The sequence below is a fragment of the Ambystoma mexicanum genome, chromosome 6q (genome assembly GCF_040938575.1).
Source record: "Ambystoma mexicanum isolate Mex_15411 chromosome 6q, UKY_AmexF1_1, whole genome shotgun sequence".
Lineage (NCBI taxonomy): Eukaryota > Metazoa > Chordata > Amphibia > Caudata > Ambystomatidae > Ambystoma > Ambystoma mexicanum.
The window spans coordinates 1345095056-1345119679 of record NC_090937.1 but is presented as its reverse complement, the minus strand read 5'-3'; the positions used below and the strand labels follow the sequence as shown (position 1 = coordinate 1345119679).

Sequence of the window (24624 nt, the reverse complement as noted above, 5' to 3'; positions counted from 1 at the left end):
GCGTGAGGTTCTTTGGGTACACTGCACGTCACGATAGGATAAAGTGACACATGCTTATGCCGACGTCCCCTTTCGGTCCTCTAAAGACAAGATGCAATTCTCTGCGGTTACCAATGGATGTCGGACCATATGCACAGCATGTGAATCTAAGCAGATACAATCATCAGAAAAGCTATTACGGTAAGTAATGTATGTCATATTAATGTGAACATGAGAGTAGGACAAACAAACAAAGAACACTAAAAAAGCTAATATTATTAATGGGTATTCACTTATTCTGTGAACATTCTCTAATGGTTGGTTTAATAACCTTAAATGTACAATTCACCTCAGTGGTGAAGAAAGTTGCTTTCTTTATGATTCTGCATAGCTGTGCTGTGTCCGAGTGCTACCGTAGCGTAACAGCCTGTGTTAGCATATCCATGTGGGTTAAACTGTAAGATGGGTAAAGGTAGTGTATTTGTCAACTTAAGTTTAAGCATGTCAAATTATTAACAGTGAAGGTGTACCTTTAGGTTTAACCAAGATGTTCTAACCTCCACCATCTAAGATCGCCATAAAATATCCAAGTGTTCAATAGGATATTCAATAGTTTTACTGATCATGTGTAGGGAGATGCCATGTTAAAGGGCAAGAGTCGGAATTTCTTCATATTAGTGGATAGCTTCTGAAGATTGGTTTGCGGAACGAAAAATAATAAGTGCACATGTTTTTGATATGCTACATTACTTGTAAACGGGGTTCTATGAAAGCTAGCATTGTTATTGTTACTCACAATTATGTTTGCAAAATATGTGAGCGCTTATTTTGATTTGCATATTTCTTGTTCGAGAAACGGATCCATTAGGCGCTTATATTAATTTGCGTATCTCTTGTTATCAAAGTGTATCCAGAGTCACTGTTAGTGCCTGAAGGTATCTGCCCAATTATAGTATTCAAAGTAGATAGTACATGGCTCTTATTTTATTTATTTGCATTTTTAAAACACTCCCACAGCCCGAGGGCATCGAGGTGCTCTTACAGGAACATGTTTCTCTTAGTTGCGTTTTTATAACACGTTTAATAACCGGAGGTTTCTAAGCGCCGACCCGGGATTGAAACCTGTGTTGCTTTGTGTCGTCTTGTTTCCAAGGCGAGCATGTTGCCGCTCAGCTATCCTCCCGGGACAATATGCCTGATAACATTGAGCCATCAAAAAGTGATAAAAACATTCCTCCAGTGTTTTCATGCAAGTTATCCAAAAGGCACTACTGTTCCCAGAAACACTGTAACACAGTGACGAGGAAGAGGAATGGAGGAATACGGAGCAAAAGAAGCTCTGAGCACAGGCAGCAACTCTAGTTGCAGAGAGCACACACCTGTGCCCGGGACATTTAAAACAGGACCGCCAGAAATCATGGTAGACTGCTAGTGGGACTGGGCTGATCCTCTCTGCACGACCGATGGGCTGAAAGGAAGACAGTGGCACCAACCGGCTCAGGTGCTGAGAAAAAGGAAGCTGCATGAGAAAGATTTCACTAGGTGGGAATGCCAGCAGCCAGCTCGCCAGTGAAAGGAAAAAGCAAAACACTTACCAGAGACCCATGCAAGGCAGAGAAGACCAGCTGGAAACACGGGAAGCAGGGATGCGGAAAGCCAATGGTTGAGAGGAGGAGAACACCCGAAGACTGTTACCTGCAGACTGCAAGAAGGACAAAGAACGCCACAAAGAATCAGTGAGTCCACATTGGGACAAAGGGAACACCTGGACGTATTGGCCAGCACGCCGCATGAAGGTAATTGTACAAAACACACCAGAGAAAGAAAACCATTTGTTAGACCTGAGAGAGAGGAAGTGAAAGTATATATGGTAAAGATGAAAGTATATATGGTAAAGATGGAAACTTTGAAGTTTGCCATGCCGGATATACATATGAGAAACGTTAGCAATTAATGAACAAAGTAAAATGGCCAAAAATGCTAATGTGGTGAATTACCAAGATTAGAAGGGCAGACAAAGGCACACAACTGAAAAGCCTTGTCGGGAGAGTATACCAGGCACATACAAGAGTGTGAAGGCAACTATGAGTGCGTTAATACAAGAAGCCTTGGCAGGAGAGTATAACGGGCAATTACAAGTGTATGAATATAAGAAGCCCTGGCAGAAAAATTTGCCAGGCAATTACAAGTGGATGATTGTGAATACAAGAGGCCCTGGTAGGAGAGTATACCAGGCAGTCACAAGAAATAACCGAAGACCCCTCACCCAGTTGATCCTCCCACCCTGGTCCTCACCCATGGTCTGGATCCCAAGGTGATGGTCGTTCCCTGGTCACCTGAGGGAGAGATCCGCGCGGAATAGTGGGCGAGCCACCTTCTGGTTTCTCAAAGTGGGCAGCACTGCAAATACCTAATTTTTTTTGCAGGTCTCTGAAAATCCATCCTACTCAGCAGCACGATCCACTATTTGCACCTCCACCACCTTCCAACCCCTGCTCCTTTTCCCACTGCACAGTGTCCTCATCGTCTGGTTAGACCCTGACCTTTCTCCTACTCAATGGTGTCCTTCATAGCAATGACTCATTCCGAATGACATCCAGCACTTGCAGAGTTGATGGTGTTAGAGCAAAGAAAATACAGCATGTCCATAGTATAGTGGGCTTTTAAAAATGTGAAAAATGCAGCAGAAGAGTATCAAAACTTTCCAATATGGAACACATTAAACTTGTGTAACAGAAAGGGATGTGACGGCAATGGGAATGGCCCAACAGACAGTACCGTAGCTCCAGTCAGTATCAAATCCTTGCTATGCCAATAGAACGTGAATGAGATTCTTGTAATGGGAGAAGCTGTAATGCAAAGCAGATAGTGTTGTCCCCCCCCATCGCCCCGTCTCCTCCATGAGAGGTTTCAAACCCTTCCAATGGCAATAGCAATGAGTAAAGAAATGCACTAGTTTACAGTTACTAAGGGCAGACACTTACCTGGTCAGCTGATAGGACTTTGTTATTTACTGTAGGCTTTCTACGCCATTGAGTCATGTCTCTTCCGTTTTATGGCAGGATTCTGTCATCCTGAAATTGGGTTATCGACAAAGGTGAGCCTTTGTGTGGCATAGTTTGTTACATGCTGTAGACTGTTAACCATTTAGAGATCAATAACTTTGGATCTTTGGTGATTGTATGCTACAGCAAGGGTTCCTCTTAATGCCTTACACCTCCCACATCCCCAAGCCCCAATGATGGTCTCTTATTGGCTACAAAATATACTATACACCTCTGCACTCAAGTGTGAATGATTGGGTGGGGGAAATACAGTCAGGTGAACACTGCTTTTGAACAAGCAGGAACTGTGGGGAACAGCAGATCGAGGCCTATTTGTTGTGTAGAGTATGGAATTCTTCCCAAAATGCCACCAAAAGCCAACTCTGGATATGCTGTATGAAGTACATCTCAATATGCCCAATGTAGTCCTCCAGTAAAAACAGAAATGCGGCTGTGAGAGGCTGCATCTCATAAAAAAAAAATACACACCTGCGGGAATTGTGCTGTAAAAATAGCAAACTAGCCCACACACATTGGTGAGGAGATTTTATGAAGGACGAGTACAATTTTCATTTTACTAGGCCTTGCTGGCGAGTTTGGGGATGTTTGAAACTTTCATTTGCCATTTTATGCAAACCAAGCTTTTTTGCAGTTTCATTGGAGGGAGGGACAATTTTCTTTAGTTTCTATTTCAGGATACCTCAGTCTCTACCAGAGTTTGATCTTGCCCTCATGTCTTCAAGTTCTTTGGGTGGAATCGGTGCACCAAATATGAAGTGTTCTGAAGGTGACATACACTGCTTTAGAGAAAACACTGGTACTCTGGTAAATATGTTGTCACATGTCACCATGGGTCAAGTGAATTTCTCTTAGGTCGAGTATTTAAACGAAGGCACTTGCCCTGCAGGTCTAGTGGGAGTTTTGTTTTTCTTCATATACGTTTTATTGACATTTCTTAAACAAACTGTGGTGAAACAAAAGAACACCCCCCCAACTCTCCTTCCCTCCACCCCACCAGCCTCTCCCCCCCCCCCAGGTCAAAGTTCCCCTCGGTGCTATCGTCCTTGGAGTGTTTACCCTCGTACCTTCTCCCAACTTGCCGATTTTGCTGGCTTGATCTGCGCCAGGACAATCTAGGGGTCAACCCTTGCAACCTCCCCCTTTCCTCCAGACGTTTGTCTCTGTCTCACTTCATGCCCTTGGCCGGGGCCCTCTACTAGCCCAAGCCCAGGAGCTTCATTTTCTGTGGACACCAGGCCCTCTTGAGAAATTGTAGGACCAAATCTAGCCCATGAGAAACATCTGATGCTCTCCCCTTATCGAGTACATAACTTTCTTCAGGGCTGCCAGCGACCACAATATTCCTACCCATTCATGTTCCGTGGGTGCATCCTTTGCTTTCCATTTGTGGGCCACTAACGGCACCCCAGCAATAACCAGGATCACATATATCTTTCATTGGGCTATCATCCAGCCCCATGATGAACAACCCTGTGTTGGCCCCAATGTCTAGGCCCAGCATGCCCTTAATGGCTTCCTGTATCATCCCTCAGAACGACACTATCTTTGGGCATGCCACCATGTATGGCTCCAGGAGCCCTCTCCACCACATCAACTCCAGCTTACGGAGGATGCCGTCCGATAGAGTTTTGTCAGTTGTCCATGAATTTCTTATCCGCCACCTCCTCCCCTATCAATCTGCACACCTCCCCAACGAGGTGTGTCTCCCCTGAGTTAGTCGATACATATTTCTCAAATGGTGTCAGGTCCCTGGTCGCTGCCTCCTTTATTGTGGGGTGTGAGGCCCAGTGCCGTAGTTGTGTGTATCGGAAGTGCTTTTTTTTCTCCTACTCCGAAATCGCTCTTGCATTGGGGCAAGGATTTCATTTGCCCCCCTTCATATAGGTCTCGCAGGAGCATTACATCCCCCTTCCTGCCATGCATCAAAACCTGAATTGACCCCCGTCCCCCGGCGTGAACTGAGGGTTTGCGAGGATGGGGGTGAGGTGATGGGAAGGTGGCGATTTTTGATCTCTTGACTGCTTTGTTCCACAGGCCCCCGACCAATGCCGTCCGCCCGCTTCAGTAGATGTTTCAGGGCCCATCCCCCGGGGAAGCTACAACAGTCTTTCCAGATCAGAACCCACTACCGCTTTCTCCATCTCCCTCCATTTTCTCCCCCAGTCATCCTTCGCCCAGTCCCCTAAGACCCAGATCTGTGCTGCACGGTAGTAAATTATGTATTATTGTGTTTGGTTCCCCTATCCCCCCCTCTATGCCTGGGCTGCTGCCTCAGCCTGTGGGTGTAACACTCACCTGGTATCCACTGGGACGTCACTCAGCCTATTCTGACCTCTTACGACCTCAAACCCTTCCCTGGAGGCTATTCAACTGGAAACTGGGCCTAAAACACAGGATTGGTAGAGTTTAACACCCTATTGTCTGTGTGCTTGAACCCCTTCTTCCCCGGGGTCCAACCCTTCCTTTTGATCCACAGCTCACCTTGTTTTCTTGGATAGTGTGCTCTCCGTCCTGCCTTCAGTGCAGGGGCGCGTTGATTGATGCGGGCTCGTTGCTGCTTAGTTACTTCACTGGCAATAGTCCGACAGGTAAGTATAATGAGTCTTTTGAACAGTTCTCTAACTTTGTTCCTTTCCTTCCTTAGATGATGGCCGGCGTCCGGGGATGGCGGCGTGCTGCTGAGATGAGTAGCGCTGAAGGTGAGTGAGAGCGCGATGCACCCCTTTCGTATTTGCATTGAACTGAGTTATTTTTCTGTGTCTTTTAGGTGCTGCAACGTTTTCAGCGTGGATGCCGGTTATGAAGAACAAATGCGGTGGGTAAGCGCAGTATGCAGCGCCTCTAGATGTTTCCACGCTAACCTGGAGTGTCTTTCCCTCTTGCAGATGGATGAGAAGTTCCGGAGACAGAATTCCCCCAGATAGGCTGGGATTAGGGTAAGCGTTTGAAGCTCGTACATTATTTAAAAATAAGCGAAGATTTGCAGAATGCTTACTAATGCCTTTTTTCTGTTCATTTCCATTTTCCTTAGGAAGCGGCGTGCCGGGATGGAAATGACACCACCGAAGATGCCCACAGAACAGAAGAAGCGATGACTGATGGACAGAAGCGCCGCAAGGGAAGGCTGTTCCTAACGGTGTTCTTGCAGGAGCTGAGCGCAGAAGAAAGTTGTCAGCCTACTGGAGACCGATCCGAACACGGTGAGTGTCACGCTTCAGGTGCAGAAAACGCAAAGCATGTTTCTCAGCCTGGGTGGGCTTAAATAGTCTCTGGGTATCCCAGGTGCCTCTGGGCTGAACCACACCCAAAAGACTAGACCACACATGCAGTTCCGGGAACCGAAATATGTGGGGGCATCCATCTTGTCCCCATCAATGCACTACAAGTCCAATCCCCAATGTTATCCAATGGGAGTGAGTGAGTCTGGTGCCACAAGCGCCAAGTCTGACTCCAAGTGGGTTTTTGGAGAGATGGAGAGGCCCTTGAGGGCCATGTAGGTGATCGTGGCCTGGCTCCAGCCTGACATCTTGAAGGGCTGGGGACATGAGGGGCAGGAATCATGACAGTGGGAAATTCTAGGGGTTTTATTGTCCCAGATGTAGGCCTGTGTGAGTTTACTTAGCTTCCTGAAAAAAGGAGCTGGGACTTTGGCCGGCAGTGCCATAAACGTTTCGGAACGATAACCATTTTGACGGCATTAATCCTGTCCATCCAGGAAATAGTTAGTGTCCCCCAACCTTGGAGCAACCCCTTAATCTTTCCCAGGAGCGGAGGGTAGTTTGCCTTATAGAGTTGTTCAATGGATTTCATTATGTAAACTCCCAAGTACTTTATATTACCCGGAGCCCACCCGTATGCTGAAATTCCCTTCAACTCCCTTTCCTTCCCTGGGGACATTTGCAGGCACAGCACTTCCAATTTGCTCTTATTGGTTTTTAACCCTGTAACCTGTCCGAAAGCCACCATGGTCCTATCTACTGCCTCTAAGGACTCATGGGAGCTCGTTAAAGTTAGCAGCGTATCGTCTGCAAAAGCGGGCACTTTATGGGCCTTTCCCCCAAAGGGTACCCCACTGATCGCCTGGGAATTTTACAAAAGAGTGGTTCTAGGTAAATGGCGTAGAGTAACAGCGACAGAGGGCATCCTTGTTTAGTGCCTCTAAACACTGCCACCGGATCTGAAGCCTTCCCATTGACCATCAGGCTTAGCGTGGAGTTGTGGTAGTTAGCCTCTATCCTGGACATGAAAGTCTCTCCGAATCCCATTTTGCGCATAGCCGACAAAAAAGAAACCCCCATTCTACCGGTCAAACGCTTTCTCAGCGTCGAGGGCAACCACTATAGCCTTGCTACTGGATTTATAAACTTTCTCTAATATATGCGCAATTCTCCTTGTGTTATCGTGTGTTTTTCTGCTACGCACGAACCCGCACTGGTCAGCTTCCACCAGGGACGGGAGAAGCGGATCTAGTCTGGAAGCCAAGATTTTAGTATAAATCTTTGCATCCAAGTTTATTAGAGCAATTGGTCTGTACGCGCCACATGTTGTGGGGTCTTTCCCTTGCTTGGGGATTAGTACGTCTTTCGCCTTCTCCATTGATTGTGTTATCCCCCTCCCTACCCTGGAGCCATAAAATAGAGCTACCAAGCGCCGGGCTAACACGTCCCTAAACGTTTTATTGAAGTCTGACCCGTCAGGACCCGGGCTTTATTAGGTGGGAGTGAAGTGATGGTGCTAAGTACTTCTTTGCTAATTCCTCCCGCTCTACCACAGTTATCCCATGCAAATTGCAACCCTCCAGGTACTCTGCTTGGGCCCCTTCCTCCGGGAGTCAGACCGGTAAACCTCCCCATAATAATACCTCGCAAATAAGCTTTTCATAGCCTGGAGTTCTGCGGTCTCCCCCCTCCGTCCCGCCGTCTTGATTTCTAGTATCGTTTTATCCTTCTCCTCTTTCTTAAGCATCCTCGCGAGCAGCCTATCCGCTCTGTTGGCCATGACATAGTACTTCTGCTTAAGATGCACCAGGGCCCTCTCTACTTTAGTATAGAGTATCATATCCAATTAGCCCCTGATCCCCCTTTATTCCTGTCTGGTCTTCCCTGAGGGTTTGCTAGCCATTTCCTCTTCAGCTTGGCCTCCAGGTCGTCTTCTAGCCCCCTGACCTCCTTATCCCTCCATGCCTTAATCCCAATTATCTTCCCTCTAATGGTGGCCTTGAAGGCATCACAAATTATACTTGGATCCATACCCTGCATGTCATTCATCAGGAAATATTGGACTATCTCCTCTCGCGTTTCCCCCTGCAATGTCTGATCTTTGCAGATGTGTGCCGGCTATTTCCATCTCCATATCCCCGCAGCCTGTGATGGTTGTGTAAGTGACATCATGATCGGGGCATGTTCTGAGATCATGATTGCTCCCACCTCCGCCTCCCCGAGTCTGCCTAACAAGGGGCGCGAGATCCAAGCATAGTCTATTCTTGATGCCGGCCTATGTGCATGGGAGTAAAAGGTGTACCCCCTGGCCTGCCGTCTCTTCTCTCTCCAAGTGTCCACCAGTGAGAGTTTGTCTACTTTACCCTGCAGCTCCCTTGATGGCCTTGTCTGAGCGTGAAAAATTCTTGCACTCCTGTCCCTTGCCGGATCCCAGGCTAGATTGAAATCACCCGTGCGTATTATGTTGCCCTTGGCGACCCCTTCCAGTTTTTGTAGCATTGCTTGTATAAAGTGGTCTTGCCCTGTATTTGGAGCATAGATGGTTGCTAGCGTGAATAGCTCCATCCCCCTTTGGAGAATCAGTGCTAGGAATCTGCCTGTAGTGTTCTTGGAAATACTTGTGATGGTCAGATCGAAACCATTCTTTAGGCCTGAGAGGACCCTTCCCTTCTTCCCCTGATCATTAGACTGGTGTAGACGGTTGAACCCTTTTAGCTTCAACCTCTGCCTATCTCTCCCTTATATATGTGTCTCCTCTAATGCTATAATATCAGGACTTTCTTTTGCTAAGAACAACTCCAATTTTGTTCTCTTCACCAGCAAGTTCAGTCCCTTAATATTTAACTTTCTATCCATTGTCGATAGGTACTGATGTATCCCTTTGACTCCAGCCTGCTGGGGGGCAACGCCTATAGCCCCCCAAACTTTTTCCTCGGGTGCGGTGCAATAGTCCATCCCCAGTGGTCCCTCTGGCGGATCTCCCCTGACCCATTGGTGATCCAAGAATTTCCCCTGCCCCTCCCCCACCTGAACCGCTTATGCTAGAACGTTGGCTTTAGGGTTCGAGCCCGATGGGCCCCTTCGTCTCCTTGCCTTCCTTCTTGATTCTTGCATCGTCCATTCCCATGCCTTCCTTTTTGGGCTGCGGTCCCTCCTGTCATGCGACTCATTTGGGGATTTCTCTGCCTCTATATCGAGAAGATTTGCCCCCTGCACCAGGGTGGTAATTCTTCTGTCTTTTGTCCAACTCGAACACAAGGTCGAAGGGGAAAGTCCATTTGTATTTGAGGCCTCTTTTCTGTAACTCCTGCATTATCTGGCGCATCTGCCTTCTCTTGTTGAGGGTGATTTGGGAGAGGTCCTGGTATAGTTGGATAGGGGACCCGTTAAAGGACAGGTTATCCGAGCACCTTGCGGCCCATAGGATCTTCTCCTTTTGTGTGTACTAATGCATTGCCACCAGCACGTCCCTTGGCCTGGCCCCGGTTAATTTCTCTTCGGCCCCACTCTATGAACTCTTTCCACCAGGACCTCTTCCGGGTTTGTGACGCCCGCCAGGGAGGCGAATATTAATTTCACTGTCTGCCATAGGTCCGCATCTCCCACCGTCTCAGGTATGTCTTTACTCTTACATTCGCCCTTCTAGACCTGTTCTAAAGATCTTCAGTCGGAATTTCTAAGTTGTGTGTGGCCCTGCCCAATCCTGCATCTTGTGGGCGTTGTCTGCCAAATCCTGCAGTGCCATCTCGTTGATGTCCACTCTCATCCCTAGACTCTGTATGTTGTTCTTTACCTTGCGAAGCGCCCCAGTCAGTTCCTCCTTCATTTTGTCGAGTGTCGTTTGCATCACATTGGCCATCCTGTCACCAAAAGTTTGAAAACATTTCCTCTAATAGCTTCTTCGTGACCCCTCTGTCCTCGTGGTCTTCTTTCTGGGGGGGGATCCTCTTCGATCCTGTCCCCCTCTTTCCAGCTGTCTGCCTGGGCGCCTTCATCCTTCCTCCATAGCTTCTGGAGCACCCTGTCTGGGCACTTCTTGTCCCCTTTAGCTGGGGTTGCAGAAGTCTTCCATCTGTTTTTGGACATAGTGGGTCGCGGGTGGGCAATACTGACAGTCGCTGTGTGCCCCCCCCAATGGGTCGGTTCCCTCTCCACTCCCAGCGTGACCAGAATGTGCCGTCCCTCTGCTGCGAGTACTGTTGTACATAGTCTCCCCAAGAGGAGGGTGATCAGCTCTGGGGGGGTGTTAGATACCTCCTGGTTGTTCTTCCACTTCGCTCCCTGTCCCTCTTGGGGGGCGCCCCAGAGAGTAAGCGCTGTTCCTCCTGGGCCCAGGGGCCGATAGGGGACACATTCCAGACCCCACAGGACAGTGCGTCCCTCTTTCGCTAGCCTCTTGTTGTCCTCATGTGCCACCCTTGGGCCTACCGTTCCGGGAAGGGCGTCAGTTTTTTGTGGGCCAACAGTGTGGCATTTGGGATCCTGTCCCTGTGGGGGGGGCACCGCGAGGGGGGTATTGCTCACACCGTGTTGGCCCCACAATCGGGCTATGCTCCAGGCCCGAGCCCTGGCTTGCGGGTCAGGCCACCCTTCCAATGCCTTGCAGGTACTGATTTGGCCCGGGGTAGGTCCTCCTCAGCCCCCGGTCACAACATATGATGGTGTCCGGCTAGGAATGGGAACTCAGTGGCCCAGGCGTGTCAACAAGCAGACTTGTTGGTCGCTCACTGTATGGATCGTTGATTAGGGTGCGTGAAGAGGCTCCCCATTAGTGGCACTCCCCAGACCCTGGGTTCCTCTTTCCGGTTCCTCAGGACTCCGGATTCTCTGACGCTGCTCCTGCAGTTCCTCCGTTGCAGCCACTCCCGGCGAAGCAGACTTCAGCCCAGCCCGTCCTCCGCGGTTCAGCGCAGGGACGTTAGGCTCCACCGGCAGTCACGGGCCAGGCCCCCCGGCCTCTCCTCTCCTGCCAGACGGCAATGACAGTGCTCCGGCTGCAGGCTCTGGCTCCCCCCTGGCTCGTCTGGAAGGGGCCGAGTCTCCCCTCTCAAGCGGTCCAGACCTTGCCCCCTCTACACTGCAGGCAGATCACTGGACCTGGGTGGATTGAACCGGTCTGAGCCCTGACGGGCCGCCTCAGTCCCGCTCCTCTTGGTCACGGCTATCTCTGGGCTGCAGGCTCACCCGCCGCACATTCACACTCACTCCCCAGCATTGAGCTCCAATTCCGACAGTGCCTGCTCGGGAAGGATCCCCCCTAGGCCGCAGTGGCACTCGCTCCTCCTTTGCCGCCGGTGTCTGCCCACCCTGGGGCTCGCCGCACCTCCGTCAGGCTTCCCGCTCTGCCCAGCTTCGTGATTGCGCTGGCAGCGTCTCTCCACCGGGGGCCACAACTGCACTCACTGGCTCCAACACAGCCAGGGGGACGGAGCCGGCAGTTGGACTAGGAGGGGTTTTATTGCGTCTTTTTCCACCTTTTATTGAAGGCGGTAGGGAGCACCTCCAGCACGGTGTCATCCCTCTGGTGGCCACCTTGGATCTCTGTCTAGTGGGATTTTTAAGAATTAGCAAGGCCTGGTTCAGAACATGGGATCCATTTGATTTTGGACTCACTGAGTTAATGAGGCGTTCACCAGTTGGAAGATGGGCCCACTGGTTTGGGCATTCTGTAGCCAATCTATCAGAGTAGACTGAGTGCCGAAGTCCGCAACTACCACTGTCACAGAGACCAACCAGAACCTCAATGCTTATGTGCTTGAAAGGGCTGGAAAGTTCGGAAATTGAGGGGAGCTGGGAGGTATTTAGCTCCTGCTTATAAGCAAGAAGAGCCTGGTTAACTTCACACCAACAGCTACCAGGAGCTGCCTTTGGCTTCCCAGGCCAACTGATGCCGAACAAACATATCTATATGATTTTTTACTCTATACATTTGGCATAGTGGAAAAACAAACATTAGCACACATCTCTACAACATTTAAAGCATAAGAGATCATAAAATGATGTTTACATCTTTTGTGGAAGTTATATTTGCTAAATGATCTGTACTAGTTCCTTGTTTCCCAGTGGTAGCTCCTGTCCATAGAGTAATGCTGGATAAACAGGAGTTGTTTTTAGCTCCTGCTCATCCAGTCTTATTTCGATCCTGGGCTGCCAAAGCTACACTTGTCCGGACTTGTGCGCGAAATGATAAACTGCATATTGGAAGGCGATAAATCTTCCCATAAATACTGGAAGGGATGTGTTCGCCAGATTGCTGAATCGGCTAATTAATAAAGAGCCATCTGTACAAATGTCCCTCTCATTAACCATACAGTATGTTTTAGAACACAAGACCACGTGTTTTCTGCACTGTTATTACTTCAGTGTGCATTATTTTTCACAAGTCCCTGTAGCACTTGCATTGATTTCATGATGGTTTATGTTACGATAATAATTGCCTCTCATTTTGTTTGAGTTTTTAATTTTATTATATTATTTCAATTGTGTTTGGTGTTTGTTTTGTTGCCATTGATTGGTGCCATTATACCAGTCTAAAGCATTTGTGTGCACGTCTTTTTCAAGTAGTACATTTAGCATCATGTCATAACTGAATTTGCCTAACTTGATGTACCCGACACATTTCTAACACAATCAACATGGATAATCTTTTTTTTTGCCACTTTTACAGCTACAACATTGCTTTCTGGCCAGTGTGGTCGTTTCTCACTCCATTGTTGCTCTTTACTCAGTTTATGGGTGTAGTCATGCTGGTATCACTACTCGGATAAGGTAATAGTATTTTTCAATTGCTTTTATTTGCTATTACATTTTGTTTACACTGGTGATAGGGTATACCGTCATGAATAGTGTCAATTCTTCATAAGGCTTGAGGAATAGTACGTTGAAACGTGTTGGTCATCTGAAATAAGTTAATTTGAAATAAGTTTGCTAAATTATTATTACTAGCAATGTGTGGTCTCTTTTTTAATCCCCTATTTATATAAATCATGTATTGCAAGCCTAAGGAATGTATATGTTATTTTAAATTGTCCTTTTGTAGTATGAATGAAATGGATGTTTGTGACCTGACTGATTTTCTTTGATTTCATTTGTTGCCTGTTATCCATTGGTAGGTCTGTCAAAAATCTTTTTGAATACATTTCTTATTCCTTCAAGATGACCCAAAGAGTATATGCGGCATTGAATTACTTCATAAATATGTATTATGTATGTTAGTAATAAACGTTTGTTAATGATTACATGACCCCAGTTCCTCACTGTTTGGGATGCACTTCAACTTGTTAGATACAATTCTTTACACTTTTGGACAGATCATTGAGCTTCCCCTCAGTGGTGCCTTGGACTAATGCTCCTCCAAACGTTCAGATGCACTCGTAGTACTGTATACAGTAAAAATGGTACACATAACGCATGAATGAATACAATAAACAATGCTTGGTCTGACAGTAGGAGGCAATAGTGCTGCAATTTGGGGCCACATTCTCATGCCTGGTGGCATCTGTAATTTAGTTTAGGCTCATTGGGAGTTCAGGCGATTTTACTGCATTATTAGTCCAAAGTATATCTTTGATAGCCATTGAGTTACTAATGTCCTGCTCTTTGCCATGTTGATTTTGGGGGTGACTCCTTATTTGTGGAAACCACAAGGCAGCATAAATAGGCCATTGTACAAACATTGGTTCACTCCTAGCCCAGCCCTAGACCTTCAGTTTTGGTTTGGATGGATTTAGACGGGTCCTGACACTAGAGAGGCCAATGCAAGTATTGTGTGGGGGAAACTGTCGTTTTTTAGGCCCAATCTAATTGGCCAACCACTTTTTTACGATGTCCATTCTGTCTGATTGGAGAGCTGGCTTAGACCAGGCTACGAGTGAATTCATATTTCTAGGGGAGACCCGGACTCTTCCTCAATTGCGCTGGAATTCCTATAGGTTTACGTACCTGTTGCTGGGTGATTTTTCACTTTCATGACGTTCTGCTGCAATATTTGGACCATATCTGTATATACAGTCTGTCCTGTACCCTTTTCGTGTGCTCCAGTCTTCGGTTTAGCTGTTGGACATTCTTCTTGGGCTGTCCTCATCGCCCTTTTCCTACGCTTAGGCTAGGCTGAGACTTTTAACAATTCCTATACCAATTACAAGGTTCTTGCATGTGGACTGAACTTAAAGAATAATGAAACAAATCTTGCCTGGTTAGGGAAGGAGTGCTTAAGTTAAAGGGCAGAGCCCTATATTTAAAAGGCAGTTTGTTTATATTTGTAACCACGTTTTCTCTATGGGGAGACAGTTCCCATGGGGCCCGGGCGGTGTGTCCACAGTACAATAACAATAGTATCCCTGTGGGTGGTGCACCGAGGGAGGATCACATGGGGAAGGAATCCCTCTATAGGTTTAGGGATGCGGTATACCCTGCGTTATTACACCCAACCCCTTCTCCAAACATAAGTCTACCTTCCCCCTCGTTAGATAGAGCAAATGTGTTTTGTTGTCAATTTAGTCAATCCAACATACCTGACAAGACTGCCCATAAAGCACTAAGTATCATGAATATGGTTTGGAAATCAGTTCTGTGAAGATGTTGACCGGGAGCCCATGGATCCCGTTCGGGAACCATTGTGAATGGTCTAGCTTCTCAAGGCCAGTGATTGGCCCAAAGTAGTACAACATTCCCACGCAGGATATTGTTGATTTGATCTCAGTTGGGATGCCAGAGAGAGAGGGAGAACGATCCTCTCAGGAGGAACAGCAGGAGCCATGTACCGGAGGGGAAGACACAATCGTAACTGGGAGCTGTGACCGAAGGAACAGGAGTGCCTGAGAGGACTACTCGGGCCTATGCCAAGCGAATCCTTTAGGAGCTCTCGGACCCGACAAGCCAAGAGACCAGGGGAAGGCGCAACCGGGAAGACCTCTGTAGAGCCGCTGTAGCCCCCGCTGGTCACCCAATTGCTACCGGAGCACCGAGAAGGGACACCCCTGGATGGTAAACGCTGGTACCTGCGTCAAAGAACCAAATGTGTACGCAGGTTTCCCAAGAGGTTCGTGGAAGCAACCGGGTAGATACAGAAACAGGAAGGAGAGGGTCGGGAACCCTGAATGTAAAAGCAATAAATCATAAAGAGTTGTATGCTTGGCAGGTGAGTAAACCAAGCTGATGCAAACCTTCAGTGCAAGTCTGGAACATTTGTAATACTTATCAACGTATACACCTTAAAATAAAAATATTTAACGTTATACAAATGGCTTGGATTTCATGTATTAGTAAATAATTACAATACTTCATTGCAGGGAAAGTACCCGATTCTGGTAAATCTATTTAAAGTATTTCAAAGGTAATATCATATGTACATGTAGGAGGGAAAACAAATAAGAATAGAATAGAAGTAGAAACACGTTCAACAATAGGTGTTATGCAAGAAAATAGTCCATGTTCCCCTTTAAATTTACAAGTCTCCTCACTGTAGCAACATTACATCAACATATTATTTTCTAAATCACATGTTTTATAAAACAATAATCGCATACAAAAGGAAGTACATGCTTGTGTGCGTTGTGATAAAATATGATCTAAGAAATCAAAATTTGGTGAATATACAAAGGAAAATACGTTACTTATGCTACATAATTGTTTCTCCAGCATGGGGTCTGACATGGAGGCACATGCTCATGAATATTCCCTGTCAGACTGGGAATCATCAGTAAAAGTAAAAAAAGGTTTTACTTTCTCCTTTAAAGCAATCGCTCTGCTGTACTCCGAGTCATACCGGCCCATCCAATGACAGTCGTCCCGCTAAGCTCCACCTCTGGTGGCCATCTTCAGATTCTTACAGCATGCGTCAGTGTTGGGAGTTCTCACGTTGCTGTCCAAGCTATTTTTGTCCAGGCTGTTTTGGTGCAATGCATACCATTGACCAATTTGTGCTTATCATTTTTAACCAAAGTACTGCTACGGACAGCGGGGGAACCGCTGCTAGCGAAGATCTTCATCCACCGTCGGCTCGTCCATCGAAGTTTCGGAATGGCCCGGCCTTGGGCCCACTTCACGCCTTTCAACCATGTCTGAGGAGAAGGAGGAGCGCCAGAGCCTCTTCAAACTCTGCGCAAAGTGTGGATTATCGAAGGTATTTGTAGAAGATCAATTGACTTCCTTGATTTCCAGAACTGGCTCCAAATAGTCATACCAGGTCCGGTAAGCCATAAACATGAAAGCTAGGAAGCTTGACTTTTTTTCTTTTCTTCACGACACGGAGTGGGACGCTCAGAATATTAGTGGCTGTTGCCAGGTGCTTTGGTTGGAAAAAACGGTTATGGGACTTCCTATATGATATTGATGCTCCAGTAAGCCTCCCAAGCTCCAAGGCTGTAACTTCTGTGGAGAACCGAACATCGATATCGCTGGGTTTGAGCAACATGAAAGCTCCATCGAACTCTGCCTCTAATTGTGTGGCTGCAGAAAGAGATGACTTGATTTCCTTCTGTGATCCGGTTGTGACAAAGGGGAAAATACAGGGGAGTCTGAAGTCTAGACCTTCTATAACAAGGAAAGATCATTTGGCGCTGTTTGAATTGGCCCCTATTACAGAGTGGATGCAGAAGTTTTGTCTTTAGGGTAAATCATCTGGGTGATGAAACAGGAATGGGAACGTTGGTTCCAAACATTGTGGAATTGTATACCCCTGCCTCTGAACTGCCACTGTAGCTACTAGGGCTGATCCCCATTTCCCCATTCCCCCCCTCCAATCACAAGCCAGGTTGAGTTGGCAGCTGGATATGTAGAAACTTGCCTGTTACATAATCACTTTGAATCCCTTGCATCCCCTAGTGCCACTTCTGTTTTAAATGGGGTCTGTTGTGTTAAACCCCAGTGGAAGAAAGTAACCCTTACAAGGTGTTGTAAATCTTGTGGGGTGCCCTCTTACAGAAAAAAAGAAACTGGGTACCCAAACTACGGGTACACAGACATGCCCTTCTGATTTGGGCCCTAGGTAGACAATAGCAAGGTATTATGTCAATTAGAAAGTTAGAAAGTAGCCTTTCTTCATTCTAGGACATAATTATCAATACCATTGATAGCCATTTGAAGCGTGTATTGGGGAAACTCAAAGAATTGAAGGGGCTAATTATTTCATTGACCAAAAGTAATAGTCAATACAATAGACCTGTTTCCATTAAGCCTGTAGGTGGTTTGTGTACTTCCTTCTTCGGCACCAGCACCCAAGTCATGGCGGCCGAGTGCTCTATATGACCAATGGGCAAACGGACGAACACCATTGGGAGAAAATGCAATTGCCACTGGTGCACATGGAGCACCCTTTTGCCCGCCTCTATTGGGCCCAAATTTTATTAAAGTTGGGGAGACAACTGAACATCTGAAGCAGCTAAACCACAATGACCTAAACCGGAGAGGGGGATTAGAAAGAGGCCCCTTCTTTATGATGGTCAATGTGCCCAAACTTGCTCCTAATGAGTTTGAGAATTTAGAAGCCCTGAAGAACAAATTTATTTTTTGGATTCGTCACACAAAGGGCTGTCTCTCGATCATTAGAAATTATATTGTCAAGTGCTCTAAGGCGCTATTCCTAACTCTGGTTTTTACTTTATTAAAGTCTCTTTGGTATCTCAGGAATTGGTAGTTGGTCTTCTGTCAATTCACTTTCGAATATATCCCCCGGTGGGGACTTTAATTGAACTAAGATCTGGTGAATTTCTTAGTGCTTTGTTGACTGCCCCAGATCAGCTACCCTTGGTAAATAGTAGGAAAATGTCCAACCCTGTAAGATCTCTAGCCACTCATGTTGGCAACCCCACTAGACATGGTTACCCTGATGTTGACTTAGACAAGCAGGACTGGCTGAGGGGGCGGGGGGGGGGGCAGGCTGCCAATTCTCGAGCAGCCAGTAGGGTGTGTACATTTCTCTCATGGAATATGGCAGGGGTGAAAAGACTGCTGGCTGACTCTGATTGGTGTGCATTTATTAGAGATCATTGTGGCTCTACTGGAAACTTGGGCCTTTGAACCAGTTGGTATTCAGGGCTACCAGTCTTTCCATGTTGCGGCTTCAAAGGGGCTTCGCAGTAGGCCCAGTGTTGGGTTATTCATTTGGGTTGATGTCACCCTTGGGTGGAAGGTAGAGGTTGTTGATTCTGGTCACTGGATGTACAACTGTTAAAGTTATGAATGGCTGAGGACAATGTGGTATGTCTATTTAATTTGTACAATAGGCCTTCGTAGTGATTGATGACTTTGGCTTGTCTCCAGAAACTTGCTGAAGCCATGAGCTTGTCCTTGCAATGCCATCATTGTATTGTTGCGGTAGGGGATTTTATTCTCTAGTTAGAACTCCACAATGATATTATAGGTTTCTGGGATGATCAAGATGAGGCTTGGGATATTCCATCTCTTATTGTCACCCCTCCCCTCTGTGTGCATCGTCTTGCTATAGAATTGGTGTTAGGACAGTTTTTATGAAGTCCAACTAAGGGCTTAGTAAAGCCATTCAACTGAGGCAGTAGAAGACCCCACTCTTAGTATAAGGTTGTACCACCTGAGTTCAGGGTAGCGTAGACAGAGCAACTAGGCTTATTTTAGGAGGGAGAGGGGGCTGTAGAATCAGTATAAATGAAATTGTAATACAAATGGTCCAAATAACACTGAAACACTATGTATTGTATAAATAAATGGTTTATGTTAATACAAGTAGGCCCAGATAAATCTTGCGGCAAATAGGTACGATCATAGATCATATAAACACACTATAGAAAAACAACACAATGCTTGATGGTACACAGACTAAAGCATATAACCTAATTTGGAACACCTAACATGAATTCTAGGGAAGTCAAAACCAATAGATACTTTTAATTACTTTTAGTAATACCAGGGTAGTAGACCCTATCAGTTGTACCGTGACGCTCAGCAAGAAATCACATAGTAATAGCAACTGGACAGTATACTTTTCTGATCTAGTGAAACACAAATCCTAGGAAGAGTATACACATATAACTCTGATTCAGGATAACAGCTATTAACCTCACTGTTGATGCCCAACAAGGCTGAAACACGTGTATGGGGTTGCTGTTGGTACTCTTGTTCAGAGAGGAATTGCCATAGCATTTTGGTGCTGGACTGCCCATGTGGGCAGGACAAAGACTGATATGCAAATGGATATTTCCCATCTGTGAAAGGTACAGTGAGCAAAAAGCAGATGGCTGCGAACTCTCAATGTGGTTAACAACCACTGAACAGGTTATCATGCCTTGTTCTCCCGAGAGAGGGGCGCCTGCTACCTTTGTTGAATTATTCTAGGGTAGTTGGACCTTGGGGTGCAATATTCAATTACAATTGCTTTTCAGTTCACAGACTAAGGGAAGTAATAACTCTTAACTTATTTTAGGCTAATACAGTTCTACTAAAGGTAAGTAAAACCTATACACTTTTTACAGGAGCTATAAGCAACTTAAAAGGCAGGTGTTAAACCTAAGAATCTTTATGTGTCTGTCTAAAACAGACCAGGGAAAGAAAACCCAGTGTTACACTTTAAGAATGACTCAAAGTTATTCTAGGTAGGTAAAATATAATGCAGACTTATTCTGGACAGGCTCAACGCAAGTCAGGGAAAGCAAGACACAGTTGGGGACACTCATACATTTATCCTAACGGGAATTACTTTTGGGAAGAGGCGCAACCATTCACAGGTGTGTAAAATAACGTTATTTCTACTTTTCAGAATGGCAGAACATTTCTAAGGTAAGTAATAACGTTTGTAACTGTTCACTATGATTTACAGTTACCAACCAACTCTTTTACAAGTAAGTAACTTTTAAACATGTATTCTCTTTTCTAGGCAAAAGGCCCAATCCTTTCAAATTCTGTCCCTTATTCTTGGAGCCTGAGTGTTCACAGTGGTAGAAGGGGGGTCACTAGGGTCTAGTGTCCAACAGGCAGTGTCAGGATAGGTTCTTAAGTAGCAAAAGCCAGAGTTCCCATGAAAGATTGTTTAAACAGCTAAGTATTTTACTTATTTAGTTGAGGGTTCAGGGGCTTCACAGAAGACCCCCGAGGGGGATTCCAGCAGTGGGCCTGCGTGAACTGGACGAGAGGACTCCCAATCACAGAAAACACCCCAAAACTACGCAGGAATCACAAGAGACCTAAGGTAAACAAATCCCCCAGCCTCAGCACAGAAGATTTTGCAGCAGGAGAACTTCAGGATCCACAGCCAAAAACCTTGTCAATGGATTCCTCGTCATGGTGACTGCAAACGGGACCTTGGAAGAGACTTTTCAGCAGGGATCAACGGGGAAGGCTCTAGACAAGGTTTTCTTCGCAACTGGGTGCGGCTCTGTGGAGTTGGTGCCTTTTCAGCAGCACAGAAGAAGGCAGAATATCGCTGGTCGGATTCTCGTCATTACAAACATCCAGCACTATGGTGAGGGGACTTCTTGGACTTGATTCGTGTCTCTGGAGATCCAGCAGGACGCCCACAAAATCTCAGTGAGATTCGGAATTCGGAAAGCCGTGAACCGCACAATGGCTCGAGGTCCCAGTGTTGGGGTATTGGAGCCCTGCAAGGCCGCAGCAAGATGCAGGTTTTCCTGAGTCTAGTGGATCTCACCAGGCTCTGGGTCGAGGTCGTCGCTTTCAGAGTTTGCAGGTCGATTGGAAGCTGGAAATCGTCTCAGACGCTTTTCCATCATCATCCTCTTCGGTTTTGGTTCCAGTGGTCGGCTACCTCTTCAGCTTCCAAGATCAGACTGTTATGCAGAAACCAAGCCAATCAAACAGCCTTGCAACATTCAAACTTGGGGGTGGGTGGAAACGGGGTGGTTGGTAATCCTTTCAGGACAGCTAGCCTTCCAGTTTAAGCTGGAATCTCGCACCCGGCTGGAAGACAGAGGGCTGCAGAGTTTTGGACTCCTCCCTCGCTTCCTACCTTCAGGCACTCTGGAGCCTGGGCAGGGAGTCCACAAGAGTCCCGCCGAAAATAAAAATCACACAAAGAAATTTCCCGCCCTGGATGTCAGGGAAGGAACAAGAAAGTACAAGGAACACTAAAATGGCGAAAAAACAAGATGGGGCCATTTTGGTAAAATGAGCACCCATGGGTGCCTTTAACAGGGCTGTGCACTCAGCATGCGGTAAAGGTGCACCAAATTAATAAAATGTATCACTGCCACCAGCCATTAAAGGTAAGCTTTTGTCTCTGTAACAGAATTGTTGCAGTTTTAGTGTGAAAGGGGATATATTGAATATCCCTAGCACTCCATATAAGTTGGGGTGTGCTGCTTTCACCATATACATTGTAAAAGGGATCCAATTATCCTTGCTACCCTTGGGAACTGTAGTTCTCAAAAGGTTAGCCAGAGAAAGTTAAAAGGGGAGCCCCTAGGGCAACCCAACAACACTAGGCACCTATTGCCAAAACATTGTTAAAGAGGATAACTTTTAAAAGTCACTATGGATTGTCTTAAAAATGACACCCATAAAAAGAGTAAAAAACTCTTGAGTGTGGAAAAACAATCCCACTCATTGAGGTATAGGGAAAAATAATCCACCAGTCCAGCAGAAAGTTTTGGGGTTGACGCAGGTCAGGAAGATTTATCATTACTATGAAAATCTTACCTAACAGTCGGTGTGTATTTTGTTCAAATTGAATCTAAGGGCCTTTAATGGCCACTTTGAAAGCGACCAGCTTGCAAAAAATACTTGCTGCAGTGTTAATGGATGCTCCCTGATTGATTATATATTAATATCAGGAACTGATCCGGCCAGGATTAGTGATTTTTTTCAATCTGTGATAGACCAGAGAGTGACCATTGCCCCCTAGTAGCAGAAATCACGGTAGGGGGGGGAGGAGGATTAGGGAACATCATGTTAACCAGCCGATGTTACTAACTGGCCATGCTCGAAAGGGGGTTAGATGGGTTAACTTGTTGAAATGGGGCTCCAAAAGTCAACCATGTATGCCTCCATTTTGACCAATATCTGTGATATAGACTCCAGTGATAGCAAAGTACTGTGTGAATTTGAAAAACTCAAAAAAAATGTAACTCCCCTTGTGTCTCTCCCCATATGTGAAGTACAAAAATAATTCCCTCTCCAAGGTAGGTTGGATGCCTGTCAGTGTCAAAAGGTAGATTGCGTCTTGTATAAATAGCCCACTGGGGATCGATAAATCTGTTCTACGTGCACTAAGGCTAAAATATGAAGAGCTAACTGGGAAGAAAAGGAGAGTTTGTGGTTGAACAAAGGGACAGGCAATATGGTGCCCTGCAAGCAACGGATACCTGCTCCTTTTGGAAGTTGGTTACTGATAAGGAATTAAATGGGGATAGAGACTTGCAATGTAACATTGGTGAGTTTAAATGGCGAACCCATTTTTCAATCTTACCTAGTGTGGCAGTCTACATACCATTAGCCCCAGCTAGCTTTTTATTCTGTCTGTGAGGTGGTGGATACACTCAATACCTTAGACCACAAAGCGACTCGCCCTGATTCGATTCCTGTAAACCTTTTCAAGGATGAGGTTGTGATGGGGCTCCGGTGCTGTGTAGGCTGTTTAATGCTATCTTGCGTAGTAGTGTGATACCAGCCTCCTGCCGCAGGGCGACAATCGTACCCATCTATAAAAAAGGGTGGTAAAGACTCCCCAGCCAACTGCCACCCTATTTCTCCTTTGGACGGTGTTGATAAGATCTTTGGGACACGTATCCTTAAATATCTCCAGGAGTGGGTAGATCGAGAAGGAGTAGTTGGTTACCTCCAGGCTGGGTTCAGACCAAATAGAGGTACACTAGATTACTGTTTCATCCTTTTCTTGATCATTACTTAATATATCATCTTAAAGAAATTGTACCTCTTTGTGGTCTTCCTGGATCTAAAAACGGCTTTTGATACCATCTCAAGAGAGCTATTGTGGAACATTCTGTGTAGCATGGTGCCCCAATTGATTTGGTTGCCATTATACACTCTTTACACTCTGCCAATAAAGCGACTGTTAGATTTCGGGTGGGTGGGGAAGCAGACACAGGAGGTTGGGGTCAATGTTAGATTAAGACAGGGCTGTACCTTGGCAGGGTGTCTAGTCATAATGTCGAACCAATAATGTCGAATTACAAAAATGTCGAATCCAAAAAGTCGAAAACAAAAATGTCGAATTTTTATTTTTTTTATTTATATATTTTTTTTGGGCTCCGGGGGTAAAAAAAAAGGGGTAAAACAAAAAAAAAATTAAAAAAGGGGGGTTGGGGGGGGGACCCCCCCATTTCGAAAAAAAAGCAACCAAAAAAAAAAATTCGACATTTTTGTTTTCGACTTTTTGTTTTCGACTTTTTGACTTTCGACATTATTGGATTCGACTTTTTGACTATAAACCCCTTGGCAGCTATATTTAATGTCTACATACAAGAAATCATTGATGCACTGATGAGTGAGTGCCAGGATTTCTCCAGGATGGATGTAGATAAATACCCGCCCTCTTTTACGTGGATGATGCTGTTGTCTTGGCCACCACAGCCCATGGTCTGGAGCGCGCTCTATTTTTGATACTAAATGCAGTTATTGCAGCTGTCTTCAAACATCACACAATGTAAAGTGATGGTCTTTAGGTCACTATACATCAAAAGAAGATTATTAACAATTAGTGTATGTGATTCTGTTATTGAACAAGTCACTAATTTCGAATATCTTTGAGTGCTTTTTGAGGACTCTGGCAGCTAGGAGCCACAGGTAGCCAAATCGGCATGCTCCTTCACTAAATACTGTGGTGGAATTTTGTCTTTTTTTGTTAAACATGGCCAATGTGCAATCTCTCCAGCCTTGGAGTTACTCCCCCAAAGAAGCCATACCGACGTCTATGTATGGCTCTGAACTGTGGGGTCACGCTAACACCTGAGAGAGGACTATTTGGGAAAATTAATTTTGAAGAAACTATTGCTCTTGCCTGTGTCAACCCCATCGGCTCTGGTCCACCTAGAACTTGGTAACAGTAGGGTATCTTCTCGGATTTCACTCAAACCGATACTGTTCTAGGCCTAGGGTATGGAACATAGACTGGTTAGAGAAATATAGGAATGCTCTGTCTCATGTTATGAACCTTGAAGGGGGAAATCTTTAAAGTGGCCTGCACATGTGAAGACATGTCTCTTGCAACTGGGCATGCCAGATTTGTGGAACACGTCCCAGGTATTGTCATGATCTCTGCTTCCAAAGGGTCAGGACTTACCCAACTCCCTTGGAAGCAGACCCATAACCCCGGTTCTGGGTGCCGGCCAGTCCCAATTGGGACCTTTTGGACCCTGTCCTGGCACCAGGCTCATAAATATGCCCAGTCCCAGCGCTGGAAGCGCCGGGCTCATAAT

The 24624-nt window shown here is 46.0% G+C and overlaps 1 protein-coding gene across 2 annotated transcripts in view; it reads left to right on the top strand.

Annotated features, from left to right (window-relative positions):
- The window catches only part of TMEM128 (transmembrane protein 128), a 150617-nt gene that overhangs the window by 53548 nt on the left and 72445 nt on the right, over positions 1–24624 (top strand). For both annotated transcript variants that reach the window (XM_069631962.1, XM_069631963.1), the window contains exon 4: positions 12930–13030. In XM_069631962.1, the coding sequence (XP_069488063.1) occupies positions 12930–13029 (100 nt within the window). In that variant the 3' untranslated portion in view covers position 13030. The remainder of the gene's footprint in view (positions 1–12929; positions 13031–24624) is intronic.